The sequence below is a fragment of the Sapajus apella genome, unplaced genomic scaffold (genome assembly GCF_009761245.1).
Source record: "Sapajus apella isolate SASKATOON/1434 unplaced genomic scaffold, GSC_monkey_1.0 scaffold56, whole genome shotgun sequence".
NCBI classification, from domain to species: Eukaryota; Metazoa; Chordata; class Mammalia; order Primates; family Cebidae; genus Sapajus; species Sapajus apella.
The window spans coordinates 14,922,163-14,934,648 of NW_022436996.1; the positions used below are offsets into that span (position 1 = coordinate 14,922,163).

The 12,486-nt window shown below is 51.2% G+C and overlaps 1 gene segment (V, D, J or C); it reads right to left on the minus strand.

The window, feature by feature from the left end:
• Nucleotides 1-4,647: 4,647 nt before the first annotated feature.
• On the minus strand, nt 4,648-10,210 carry LOC116527966. The segment is given in 5 exon segments: nt 4,648-4,901; nt 5,226-5,332; nt 5,779-5,796; nt 6,233-6,619; nt 9,435-10,210. Coding segments are annotated over 5 exon segments (771 nt in total).
• Between the last annotated feature and the right edge of the window lie 2,276 nt (nt 10,211-12,486).

Below are 12,486 nucleotides of genomic sequence, written 5' to 3' on the forward strand. Positions count from 1 at the left end.
CTAAGCAGTAAACTTTGAATTTTTTCTTTGCTGACTTATGTTCATCTCTCTCTTTGACCTCTCAGCTTTTTCTTCTCTGTTCTACTGAACCCTCAGCTGCAGGATTTCTGTCCCCTGACACCCACCCGCCCGCCCGCAGTGCTGACCCTTGCCCACCCGCGCGGTTCCCAGCCCGCCCAGCTCTTTCTGCCTCTGAGTAGCAGTTACACCCCCTCCTACCCATTCCCCAAACCAGCCTTTCCCTTGGTCCTCTCCAGCCTCGCCTCTCCCAGACACCTAACAAATCCTCTCCTCCATCGCTCACCTTCTCTCTAAACACCCCAGAAAGAAAACATTAAAAGTGGTCGTCCTCTGCCCACCTTCCCGGACTCTGAGCAGCAACCCCCCGGACCCCCGCCCCTTCCCCAGTCTTTCCCCAGGAGCGGGAAGGTGACGCTGCAGAGCAGACCCCAGGTTCTCAGCTCCTCCAACTCCCGTCCGCCCTCCGAGCCCGGGGACCGAGGGGCTGGAAGGTGGGGAGACGCCCGAATCTCACCTGTGACCGTGAGCCTGGTGCCCGGCCCGAAGTGCTGCTCGTAGGAACACAGAGGCGCAGCCCCGCACGCAAACCCCCGTGGCTCCCCGAGCTCCTGCCCACCCGGGGGACCCAACCCAGGTCTCCCAGCTCAGGGCAGGGGGACCGGGTGCCGTGAAGCCGCTGCCGCCGTCGCCGCCTTCCCCCCGGACCCCGCCGCCCAGGTGGCCCCGCGGAAACTCACCCAGCACGGTCAGCCGGCTGCCGGCCCCGAAAGTCAGGACGTTGGCCCCAGAGCACAGCCCGGGGGCACCCCACAAAAACCAGACCCAAGCCGCCCGCGCCCCTGCAGCCCGCGCTCACCGAGCACCAGGAGCCGCGTGCCTGGCCCGAAGTACTGGGTCTCTTGGTCACGGCCCCCGAGCCCCGCACAAAAACCCGAGCGCCGGCCCGCCCCCGGTCCCCCGGCGGCCCTGGCTTACCCAACACCGAGAGCCGGGTCCCCGCGCCGAAGTACTGAGTGTTTTGGCTCACAGCCCCCGGGCCCAACACAAAAACTGGCCTTGCGATACCCCCGGCGTCCCGGAGCGCCCCCTCCCCGGGTCCCTGGCTTCCACGGGCGCCCCCGCTTACCCAGCACGGTCAGCCGCGTGCCTGGGCCGAAGTACAGCGGATCTGTGCTCACAGCCTGGAGGCCCAGGACAAAAACTGGCGCCGTCCGCTCTGCTGTCCCAGACTCAGTTGGGTCCTTCCCACCGCTGAGCGCCCCATCGCCCTCCCAGGACCCAGAACCAGGGGTCCCCGGCCCAGGCGCCCAGCAGCGCCTCTCAGCACAGCCCCTCTCAGAGTAGGGCAGCTGCTCACCTCTGCCCATCCCGCCCCCTTGGAGCGCTCCGGGACCCCAGCGGCCTCCTTACCCAGCACCGTCAGCCTAGAGCCCTCTCCAAAGAACACCTGTCCGGTGTTCGCACAGCTCTGGGGACCCTGGCGCAAACCCCGCTTTCCCCGAGGAGGGCCCTGGATGGCCCAGTGTCCACTCCCTTAAGGACAGGGTTCTGGGGTCGTCCAGGCTGGGCAGCCCACCCTCTGTCCCACCTGGAGCCCCCTTCTTACCTAGCACGGTGAGCCGTGTCCCTGGCCCGAAGAACTGCTCATTGTAGGAGCACAGTGGGAACGGGCTGCCCAGAATTCCTTCTCCTTCCCCACCTCCCTTAGCACAGACTGGGGCACACCAACCCTCTCTTTCCTGAACCCATCTCTTCCTGTCTGAGTTAGCTGGACACGGCAACCTGGATCTTGCATGAGGTCACCACCCATTTGCAGAGGGAAATCCACTTGGCTTGGGGACAATACAGTGGATTTGAAATCTGAAGGGGCATTAGTGACACTGGAGTGGCTGGAGTTGGGCAGTGTTGCAGGCTAGACCTTGCTTCTTCTTAGTTATATGACCTATAACCTTTCCGACCTCAGTTTCTTCATCTGAAAAATGTGACAATATCTTTCCCTCAGGGTTTTCGTCTGTTCTTAATAATTCATGTGCAAGTACTTTGTCAAGATAAACTTTATTAGAAGTGCTGAATGATGATCCCACTTTGCTGTCTTGGCCTTCTCATTCCTGGGAAGCTGAGTCTAGACAGGGAGATGCACAGGTGCTGGCTAGGCTGGGGGCCTCTGCCAGACCACAGCTGGGACCAGCCCCAGAGACCTCTCCCGGCCTGGTTGCTGCATTCCCTGGACGGAGTGGGGATGTTTACTGCGGCAGGGCTTTTTGTAAAAGCACCTCCTCTGCCTGAACCATCGTGCTCCCCCCCCAGCCCCCACAATGTTACACCATGATACAAAAATGTTTCCTCCCTGCTAGTCCCCCTCCCCCAACCACTGGGCAGAGGCAGGAAGCGCAGGTGGCAGAGGTTAGTCTGATTGTGTGGGGCTTGGAAAAGACAAAGACAGTAAAATTAAAATGGGAAGGGCTTGAGGAACGTCACAGTGATGGCAATGCTGGGGGGTATAGAGGGCCCTCCTTGGAACATGCATCACCTGAGCAGAACATCTATGTCATTGTGTGTCCCTGGTGGGGGCTCACTGAGCCCACCTGCTCAGACTGGCATTTATAGTGAAGTGGGTGGGAGGAGCGAGGGGTGGCAGGGCAGCTCATAGGAAAATCACAGAGCAGTTGATGGTACCTTATCACAGGAGGGCAAACAGTCCAGAAACCTCTATAATTTCCCATTGCTTCCTGAACAAAGTCCAAACTCCATATTCTTCATCTACTCCACAAGTGTTTAGTGAACAACCACCATGTGCAGGTTTCATGCTGGTTGCATGGAGGTAAGTTTATTCCCAGAGTGGTAGGCACCGACCTGCCTTCTCAGCTCTGATTTTGGTTACTCCCACTTCTGACCCTTGCAACCAGCAAAATGGTACCCAGAGGTACCCAACCATGTCATCAGGGCTTTTGTTCTTGCCTCTGACCAGCATGGCCATTCTCTAGAGTGAACAACTGAGGCCAGTTCTTCCTTTGAAGAGATTGTCACCTTCTCAGACACTTCCCTGATTATCCCTGTCAGAAATTAAGGGCCACTCTCTGACTGCGTTTTAGTAAGCAGTTCATGTTGCTCTTTCAAAGCATTGACTTGCATTCGGCTCTTTCTGTTCATAAATGAGTCTCTCTGTGAACAGGTAAACTTCTTGGGGACTGTAATTTGGGTATCTTAATTTTCTTGGAAGTTGATGACAACACATTGCAGTGATATGTGTTTAATGAATGATGTGTGCACATGTGTATAAATATAAACATATATGTACACATGTGTGCATACATGCACACACATCTTTGAATGCATGTATGTATTGCAATAAAGAGGGAAGACCGTGTGGCGTAGTCCTGTAAGTTGAAGGATAACAGCTACTTTGGGCAGGACTTATGGTGATGATTACTCCTGGATTGGGTCATTTTGGGTTCACTCATTTATTCATTTATTTATTCAAACATAACCTATATGGTGTCTACACTGAACTAAGGTGCCATACCATAGCCCCGGGGTACTATCATAAAATGCCTCCTTGTTAACAAGGAGCTCATAGCCCCTGGGGGTGTCAGACAAATAAAGAGGTAATTTCCAGCAAGTGGGACGTGTCGCAAAGAAGATTATATACAAGACACTGTGATAGCAAAATAAAGGGTGTATTTAATCTAGTCTCAGGGGAGGAAGAGGTAAGGAAGGGGCAAGAAAGGGCCAGAGAAAGCTTTTTTGGAGGGGAAGACATTGAAGCTAAACCTTTAAGTCTAAACAGGAGTTATTGTGGGAAGAAGAGTACTTTGTTACCCCGGGGAAGAAAAGCATGTGCAAAATGGCCTGAAAGAAGCAGCTCAGGGGCTTCCAGGATGAGAGAAGCGAGGAGAGTGTGGAAGGAGGCAGGGATAATCATCGGGTCTCCTGTGCCACCTTTAGGATTTGGGACTCCATCACCATGGTGACAGTGAGGCAAGGAGAGCTTTTGAAGGAATTTTAGAAGGAGGAATAGGGCTGATTCTCTGTTTTAGATGACTTCATTTTCTATCCTTCCACGAGTCATCAGGGGACATTTTCACACCCGTTTAATTCTAGAGAGGAATTTAAAAACGGATTGGTAACTTAAACTGGAAGACACATCTCCCATTAAAAATAAGTTTCCAAGTCAGAGCATCTCTTCTTCAGAGCTGGGAAATCAACTTGATGAACCAATGAGGATGAGTGGAGTGCTCAGGAAGAGCTGCAAGGAAGGTGGGTCATGCATACGGAATCCAGCTTTGTTAGTCATGGGGACATGGCCAGCTGGAGGGCGAATACACCTGTGTAGATTGGCTCTTCCTCTGAGAACTTTTTTCCTGGCAGAACAGTATAGTTCGATATAGAAAATTCCTATACTCAACATCTGTGTCTTCCTAGATTGTACTAGGATAACCTCTTCACCTTCCATCACTGCCTTTTACATTGAATTAATCTCTGCTATTGATCTCAAGGTGGGCGCCTCACCCCTATTATGTAAATAGTCTCCATTTTCCTCGAATACCTCTGGTTTCTATCCTGATTGAACGGGGAGAATCACAGGGAGTTAAGAGGCAGCCAAGGAACTATGCAGACGCTCACAAGTCAAAGTCAGGCCAGACCAGAACATTTTATTGGCTCAGTCATGTAGGGATGCTAGAGTCCCCCTGGGTTAGGGAGATTTCAGCCCTGAGTGTGCAGGTGTACAAGCATATAGGGGGCAGATACTGAGATGCACAGAGGGGCGAGAGCAGCTCTTCAGAAGCACTGGCGAAAGAAGAATGTATATTAAAACCACGACGGGTTGGAAGCTCCTAACTCCACTTCCAGAGCTGCCTTCAGAAATCCTTTCTCTTGACCTGCAGAAGAGAAAGTTTTGGGGATTATTAAGTGCTAGGAGTTGGGATTGAGAGGAATTAATAGGGCCCATTGACCATACAAATAGTAAGGTCACAACATCCATTGAGTTTTCAGGTGACTCCAGCTTCTCCTTCCCAGCATGAACCTTCCACTGTGATCCTCCAGAGGTGCAAGTTGTCTTCTGAGGCATCTGAATGAAACCTCTTCCCTCCCTACTGCCCAGCTCCAATCCTGGCAGGGACTCTATGCTTCTGGGTCTGAGTTGCTTGGGGTGTCAATGTGTCACTTCCAGCCTGCTGCCCCCATCCTGCCCTCCTGCTTACCATGGCCATCAGCACGAGGGCACTGACCAGCACAGCATACAGGGTGGCCTTCCCCAGCAGGATCTCATAAAGGACAGTGGCAGACAGGACCCCTTGCTGGTAGGACACTGTTGGCAGGGAGGAAGGACAGGGATGAGAGAAGTGAGGAGAGTGTGGAAGGAGGCAGGGAAAATCATTGGGTCTCCTGTGCGACCTTTAGAATTTGGGACTCTATCACCATGGTGACAGTGAGACAATGGAGAGCTTTTGAAGGAATTCTAGAAGTAGGAATAGGACTGATTCTCTGTTTTAGATGACTTTATTTTCTATCCTTCCACGAGTGATCAGGGGACATTTTTGTACCCATTTAATTCACTAGAGAGAAATTTATAAACAGATTGGTAACTTAAACTGGAAGACACATCTCCCATTAAAAATAAGTTTCCAAGTCAGAGCATCTCTGTGCACAGGTAGCTCTTGTCTCCCTCACCCTCCAGTGTCTGTGAGTTCTCCATGCCCTGTTTCTAGATCAAGCACCATGGGACAGGGAGAGGAAAAGGGAGGGCTTACTTACCTGAGGTGAAGCCACAGTCTGAAAGAAAGCAAGGGGAGGAAAATAAGAAACTTTATTTTCATAGGCAACTAAAAGTAAAGTCAGATTTGCAGTTGGCACAGACTCCCAGACCCAGACCAGCCTCCTCTGACTGCCTAGCACCTCCTTTCCTCTGCCATGCCAATGTCAGCCACATTGTCCTTGCGATCCATGACATGTGGCAGCACTGAGGGGACTAGGGGGGCACCATTCAGATGAGAGTTACACAGGCCACTAGAAAGGAGACCCAGCCGCATGGCTTTGTTGGGCTGAGAATCTCGGGGAAGAATGAGCCACAGGTGCCCAAGTCTCCTTCATGGTGTGTGCTGGTTTCTTTCTTTTTGGATCTGGTCTTGTCCTCTACCTGGATCTTTCCATTTCCCCTGGTAGCTGGTCTCACCCAATCTCCTCCAGGCATCCCCCAGCTCCCACTCACTTGCTCTGCCCCAGGCCTCAGCGCTGACTTTCTGGGTGATGGGTTTGGCCCTTGGCTGGGTCCACTCGTCATCCTCCGAGAGCCCGTAGAACTCGACTTGGCAGCGGAAGTGGTTGCGGGGGTTGTGCCAGAAGGTGGCCGAGACCCTCAGGCGGCTGCTCAGGCAGTATTTGGAGTCATTGAGGGCGGGCTGCTCCTTGAGGGGCTGCGGGTCCGTGCTGACCCCACTGTGCACCTCCTTCCCGTTCACCCACCAGCTCAGCTCCACGTGGTCGGGGTAGAAGCCTGTGGCCAGGCACACCAGCGTGGCCTTTTGGGTGCGGGAGATCTCTGTTTCTGATGGCTCAAACACAGCGACCGTGGGTGGGAACACCTTGCTCAGGTCATCTGGAAAGGGAAGAGGGGTTGGGGCCAGGGCTGCCCTGAGAACTGTCTGGTCCTGGTAGGGGCTCTGTGTGCATGAGAGAGAGAGGGCTGGGAAGGGCCATAATGAAGCACAATGATGTCGTTCTGGGTCCTTATTGTTTGGGGGTCACCACCCTAGTGTCTGTTGCTCCCTCTCCACTTTGCCCCTTCTTTCAGTGCTGTCCCATGGATGTGCACTGCCTCCTGTCTCCCCACATTATACCTGGATTGTCTTGGCTGTTTTTACTCTGAGGCTTGTCTGATCATCTATTCAGATAATTTATCTGTGTATCTTGATTCTTAAAAGCCTTGCTTGCTGCATGGCTATCTAATGCCAAAATCTTAGGTAGGAGACTGTCAACAGTGGCATAATTATAATAATGAAATTGATGTTTTCTAATTATAATTTTCCTTTTTTAAATCAAGATATATATATATTTGTCTCTTGGGCTAGTACTGCATATTAGAATTAGCTTTTCTTTTCTAGAAAAGACACTTTTCCATTGCATCTGACTCCCCTACCTGCCCAGCACCTTTTTAAACAATTTTGTTTTCTTGCATGTAACCTTCTTTAAAGAGCCAAACCTGGTCAATATCTGAGGTGATGGTCCACATTTACTTCTCTCCTGGGGCACAGGAGGGTGTGGGAGCTTGTCCAGGATGACTGAAATTCCATGGAACCTGATGGTGGTGGGATTAACCCTTTATTATCTCAGAGTGTCCAGAGACCCTGCCTGGCCAGGATTGGAATCCATTCACAGTTAAGCTTTGCATTCTCAAAAGCAGTGCAAGCTCTACCACTGAGTATGAACAAACCACAAAGTCTGAGGGCTATTTCAGCAGAAGGCTCACACTGTAGAGCCCTGGGCCCTTTCACATGCTTGACAGAGGAGAGAAAGGATTTCTTGGATTACTGGAAGGAATGTCCTCATCTGAAGATACATGAGGAGTGGAGGAAACCACAATTTACTGTGCTCTTTGCTTGGCTCTGTTCCAACCCTGGGAGTGAGCTTTTGGTGCAGAAATGTGGCGAGCCTAGATATGTGTTCTTTATCCAAATTTGGGAAATGTTTTCAATAGGAAAATTGTGATGCAGGTTTGGAAAAAGGCAAACCCTGTGACCCAGTGCTGATAAGCAGCAGGAATGAAAAGGATTGTCACCACAAGTTGAGTCCTTTACCAAAGATTTTTATATTAGTTAGTCCGTTAGTTTATATGTCTTAGAGAGACAGCCTAAGTTGCTTTTTAAGTTGCACACCTCCCCCACCACAGCCCCTTGAACTCAGGCCTTTGAATATGGTGATTTGTACTTTCCACTCAGCTCCTTGGTGTGTGTCCCCACCTGCGTGAATGTCTGCCCAACCCCTACACTTCGGTAGATCCTGTGTATCCCATTCCTCCACCCTTGCCTGTGTCTCCATCCTAGACTTCATTCCCTCCCAACCCCAATCCACCACCTCTCTGCTTCCTCCCCAGCATGGGAAAGGTTATACTAGGGTTTCCTGGGGGGCCCCTTACCCTATTATTCCAGTATAGATTCTGAGGCTTAAGTAAGTGGAGTCTTCTACCCATTTTGTCTTCTTTATACCTTATCTGTTGCTAAGATAATGTCAGTTTCCAGTTGTAACACTCTCTTCGGACCTATCTCCCAAACACCTGCCAAGACCAGTGCCCCCCAGAGACTCCCTGCAGCTCACACAATGCTGTGACACAGACTCCAGCCCTCAGGAGGCCTCGAGAGCAGCCCTGAAACCACCTGTCTCCCCAGCCTGGTCCCCCCGACTCATGAACCTTTAAACTACCTCAGGAAGACATAGATGGATCTTCTGCAACTGGTAGAGAAAGAAAGAAGGAGGAAGATAAAGGCACGAGCACAGTTCTGTGCTGGAGGCTGCTGGTACTGGGGAGAATCTTAACATAGAGGATAGTAGTCACCAAATGGAGTCAATAATACAGAACTGGAGTGAGAATGGGAAGGAAAAAATGGAGAAGACGCAATTTAAAAAGGGAAAGTGAAGCAACACATCCGCTAAGAAATGAGAGACGAGAAGAGTCCCAGAAAACAATGAAAAGAAGAGTGAAAACACCCAGCCCTGAAGACTAAGCAAGGAGCTCTCCAGCTGGGGAGTGCAGCCAACACAGCAGAGCAACAGGCTGAACGAGCTCCGGGGAAGGAAGGAGAGGGCACGGCGCTCCAGGTAGGAAGGGGTGACCCTGACCTCCGTCCTTACACCCAATTCCCTTCCCAGCAACTGATCATTGCGGTCACACACAGGCACCCCCGAGTCAAGAGTGGAGCCCCCATACCTGTCACAGTGAGCCTGGTCCCGTTTCCAAAGTTGAGGGGTGAATTATAGGAGCACAGCTGCAGAGGCTTAGATAAAACCCACCTGGAGGTCTCCAGCCAGAGGGCAGGTCTTAGCTCCCTGCCAGCAGGATGGCTGCCTTTCTCCGCCTGCATTCATGGCTCTGGACTAAAGGAATTCTGTTAGGAAGAAGGCCTCAGCATACGGTGGAGCATGAGGGGCACGAAGAAGACACTTAGAGGCAGAGCCATGCACATAAGAGGGAGGATGAGCTGAGAAGGGAGTGAGGAGGCAGATTATGGACTGAAGACTTAGAGAAGAGAAATAGAGGACTCAACTAAGACACACCGAAAGGGAAGGCAGGCACAGCTCAGTGGAACCCCACGGGGTAAGAGACTTTACTCAATCTCCCTCCACCAGCGCCGGGAGGAGAAGCAGAAAACTCTGCCTCCAAAGGACAATGGCCCTACCACCCTGGTGCTGCAACTTACCTAGGACGGAGAGTCGAGTCCCATCTCCAAAATGCTGTGCCTGATTGTTACACAGTGATAATGAGTGTGGCAAACCCCAGAGGAACTGCTGCAGGCCCTTCCTTCCAGAAGCTGCTTTCTCACAGAACTCCTGGGGACCTCGCCACATGCTCCACTGACCCACATTTTCTGAGCTTTTCTCGGCTGTGTTCTCAGTTTCTGCCCTCCCCAAGGAGCCCTCCGGGAACTCCGACCTCATGATACACTATTCCCAAAGAAGTCTTTTACATACCTAAGACAGAGAGCTGGGTTCCACTGCCAAAAAACAGCTTGTCATTAGTTGCACAACATTAAAGACTGGGAGGAAAACTGCCACCTGCTGCCTTCCACTCCTGCCTCCCCAAGTCCACCTGCCAGGTCCTCTCCTGCTCCTTAGTAGAATTTTAACCCCGGGAGGTAGAGGGTGGTACAACCCAAAATGCGGTGATTAGGCCCCGTGTGATCCCCCAAGTTCCCTCCTCTGTGTCCTTTCTGTGTGAGGGAGAAAAATAGCAGGACCATGGTGGTAAGGTCAGACGGGCACCCTTCCAGGAGACAGGAGATGCTCAAGGTGACCCCTTCCAAGCTGACCTCCCATCTCTCAGTAGAGAAAACTAACTAGACACAGGCAGTCTATGAAACAGTGGAGAGGGACGCTGTCCCCTCCTTGTCTGCCTCATAGGTCTTCCTGATAAAAATACACTTTAGCCTAAGCCCCAGAGACAAGGCTCCATCTGGATTCCAGCCCCTTTTGGCAAGTTCCCAGCTGTCCAGCCTTGACTTACTCACCTACAACAGTAAGCCGACTTCCCTCTCCAAAATATACGGTGTTTCCAGAACACAGTCTCCCAGGGCCACTTCAAAACCTCCCAGTCTCTGCTGAGCACAGCTGGGATTCAGGCAGAGGGTGGGAGTTCATGGAACTCTTCCCTCACAGAGACACCAGCTCTGCTTCCAGCCCTCTGCGTTCCCTTCCAGAGCTTGCCCAAGACCCGGGCAGGTGACAGAAAGAGACACAGAGTGGCCTCCTATAAAATCCAGCACAGGAATGTACAAAGAATCCTCAGAAAACCTCTTTCAGTGAAGCAGATAGAGAGGTGTTGTGGCTTGTTAATTACCTATTAATGCACCTATTATTAATTAGGCTTTCTCTGGGCTCCCCTATCTCAGGGAACTATGAAGAGTGGCATCCTTCCCTTCCCTTTTCTGTCCCATCATCCTGGGCTCAGCGCTGACTCTGCTCAGAGCCTCTGGGAAGCTGGGGTGGATTTGCCCTCACAAGGAGCCTCCTCTGAACTCAATCCCGGGACTTGAGATGACATCTCCCTCAATCTGGCCCCAGTTCTCTTTGACATTTCCCAGGACAGAGTCCTCCCTCATCGCACCCCTCCTAGAGACCCCCAGCCTTACCTACAACCGTTAACTTGGTTCCTGAACCGAAGGTGTAGTCATAGTTAGCACATAAGAATACAGCCACTCTAAAAAGGCCACTTTGAACCCACTTTTCCCTATGATAGATCTGCAAAAGTACCTGAAAAATGTCTTACCTACAACTGTGAGTTTGGTGCCTTCTCCAAAGAAAGCTTCAGTGTTCACACAGTGACAAGGGTCAAGGTGCAAATTACATTTGAGGCATAGAGGGAGGAGAGGGCCCTGGCTAGGGTCGTGGTCACTGAGATTAGAAATCTCCTCCTGTGCTTTATGGGTATGGCACAGAACACGTTCGACGTTTGCTTTTCAGGACCATGGAGAATGACAGAGTCCATCCACAGGGACCTAGGTCCCTTTCTCAAAGGATGCCCCATTCAAATGCTCCCTCTCTGAGGGTCCATCGAAAGGGAAAGGGTGTGGCCTGCAGAGGAGGGCAGGGGCCCAGAGCCTGTGGCTTCATCCATAGCTACCCATGGCTTCTTCCCGAGTCCTCTGGAGAGCTGGTCACCTCCAGTGCACCATCCCTCTGACCTTGTCCCCATTCTGTGGGGATCGGGACCCTCCCTGAGTCCTCCACTTGTGAGGTCTCTGAGGCATTCTTCTTATGTCTGAGTTTTCTCTGCCTGGGAAGCTTTAGTTCTGATCTGAACCATCCTTGTCCACGGTCTTGGTCTGACATGTGGTCAGGAGGGAGGCAGAGGCATTCTGAACCAAATTGCATTAAGACCTGTGACCCAGGAAGAAGGAAGAGGAACTCTGGGAGCTGGAACCACCAGTGAGGTTTTTGTAAAGGTTTCCCATAGAATTGAATCATTGTGGCCCCCCTGTCCCCACAATGTTACAGCTTTGTACAAAAACAGCCCCTCCCATGAGTCCGCCCCCCAGAGCCTGGGAGAAACCACCAGAGCAGCTGCTCCTTTGAGAGGAGTGGGGGGTGGGTGACATCACCCCCATTGTGCAAGTTGATGGTGGGGTATGGCCCAGGCCAGGGGCTTCCTCCTCACTTCCAGGCACTGTCCTCAGGATGTTCTGAGCTCCTTAGAGCTGGGTGTCTTTGTAAGGCTGTTTGCTGAAGGGGCTGGTCTTCCCCAGTACCCACCCCTCTCCAAGCTGTCGTCATGTTGGGGCACCTCCCTGTCGAGAAGCCACGGCCCCCATTGTCACTACCTGGCCCTACCCAGAGGGCGTTCATCACTCAAAGGATTTCAAGCTATGACTTAAAATCCAGAAAAAGAAAAAAAGACAAGCTTCATTGCATAATGATGACATACTTGCATGATAAAATATAAACAGAATCAAAATATACATGACAATCTGGGAAAAATATTCGCAGTTCTCGCCATCAGGGCTAATCTCCTCAACATATGGTGAACTCCTAGAAATCAATAAGAAAATAAGCAGCCCAACAAAAATGGGCAACGAGCAAATTGTTCAGAGAAAAATAAATCCAAACAGTACCTATCAGGAAAACAAATCACAATAATAAATGTAAAATTAAAAAAAAATTCATCAAAATACCCGTTTCACTAATTTGACTGAAAGTTGAATTATATGCCTATCAGTAAAGTCCTGGATAAATAAACTGTGATACGTTCACATAATG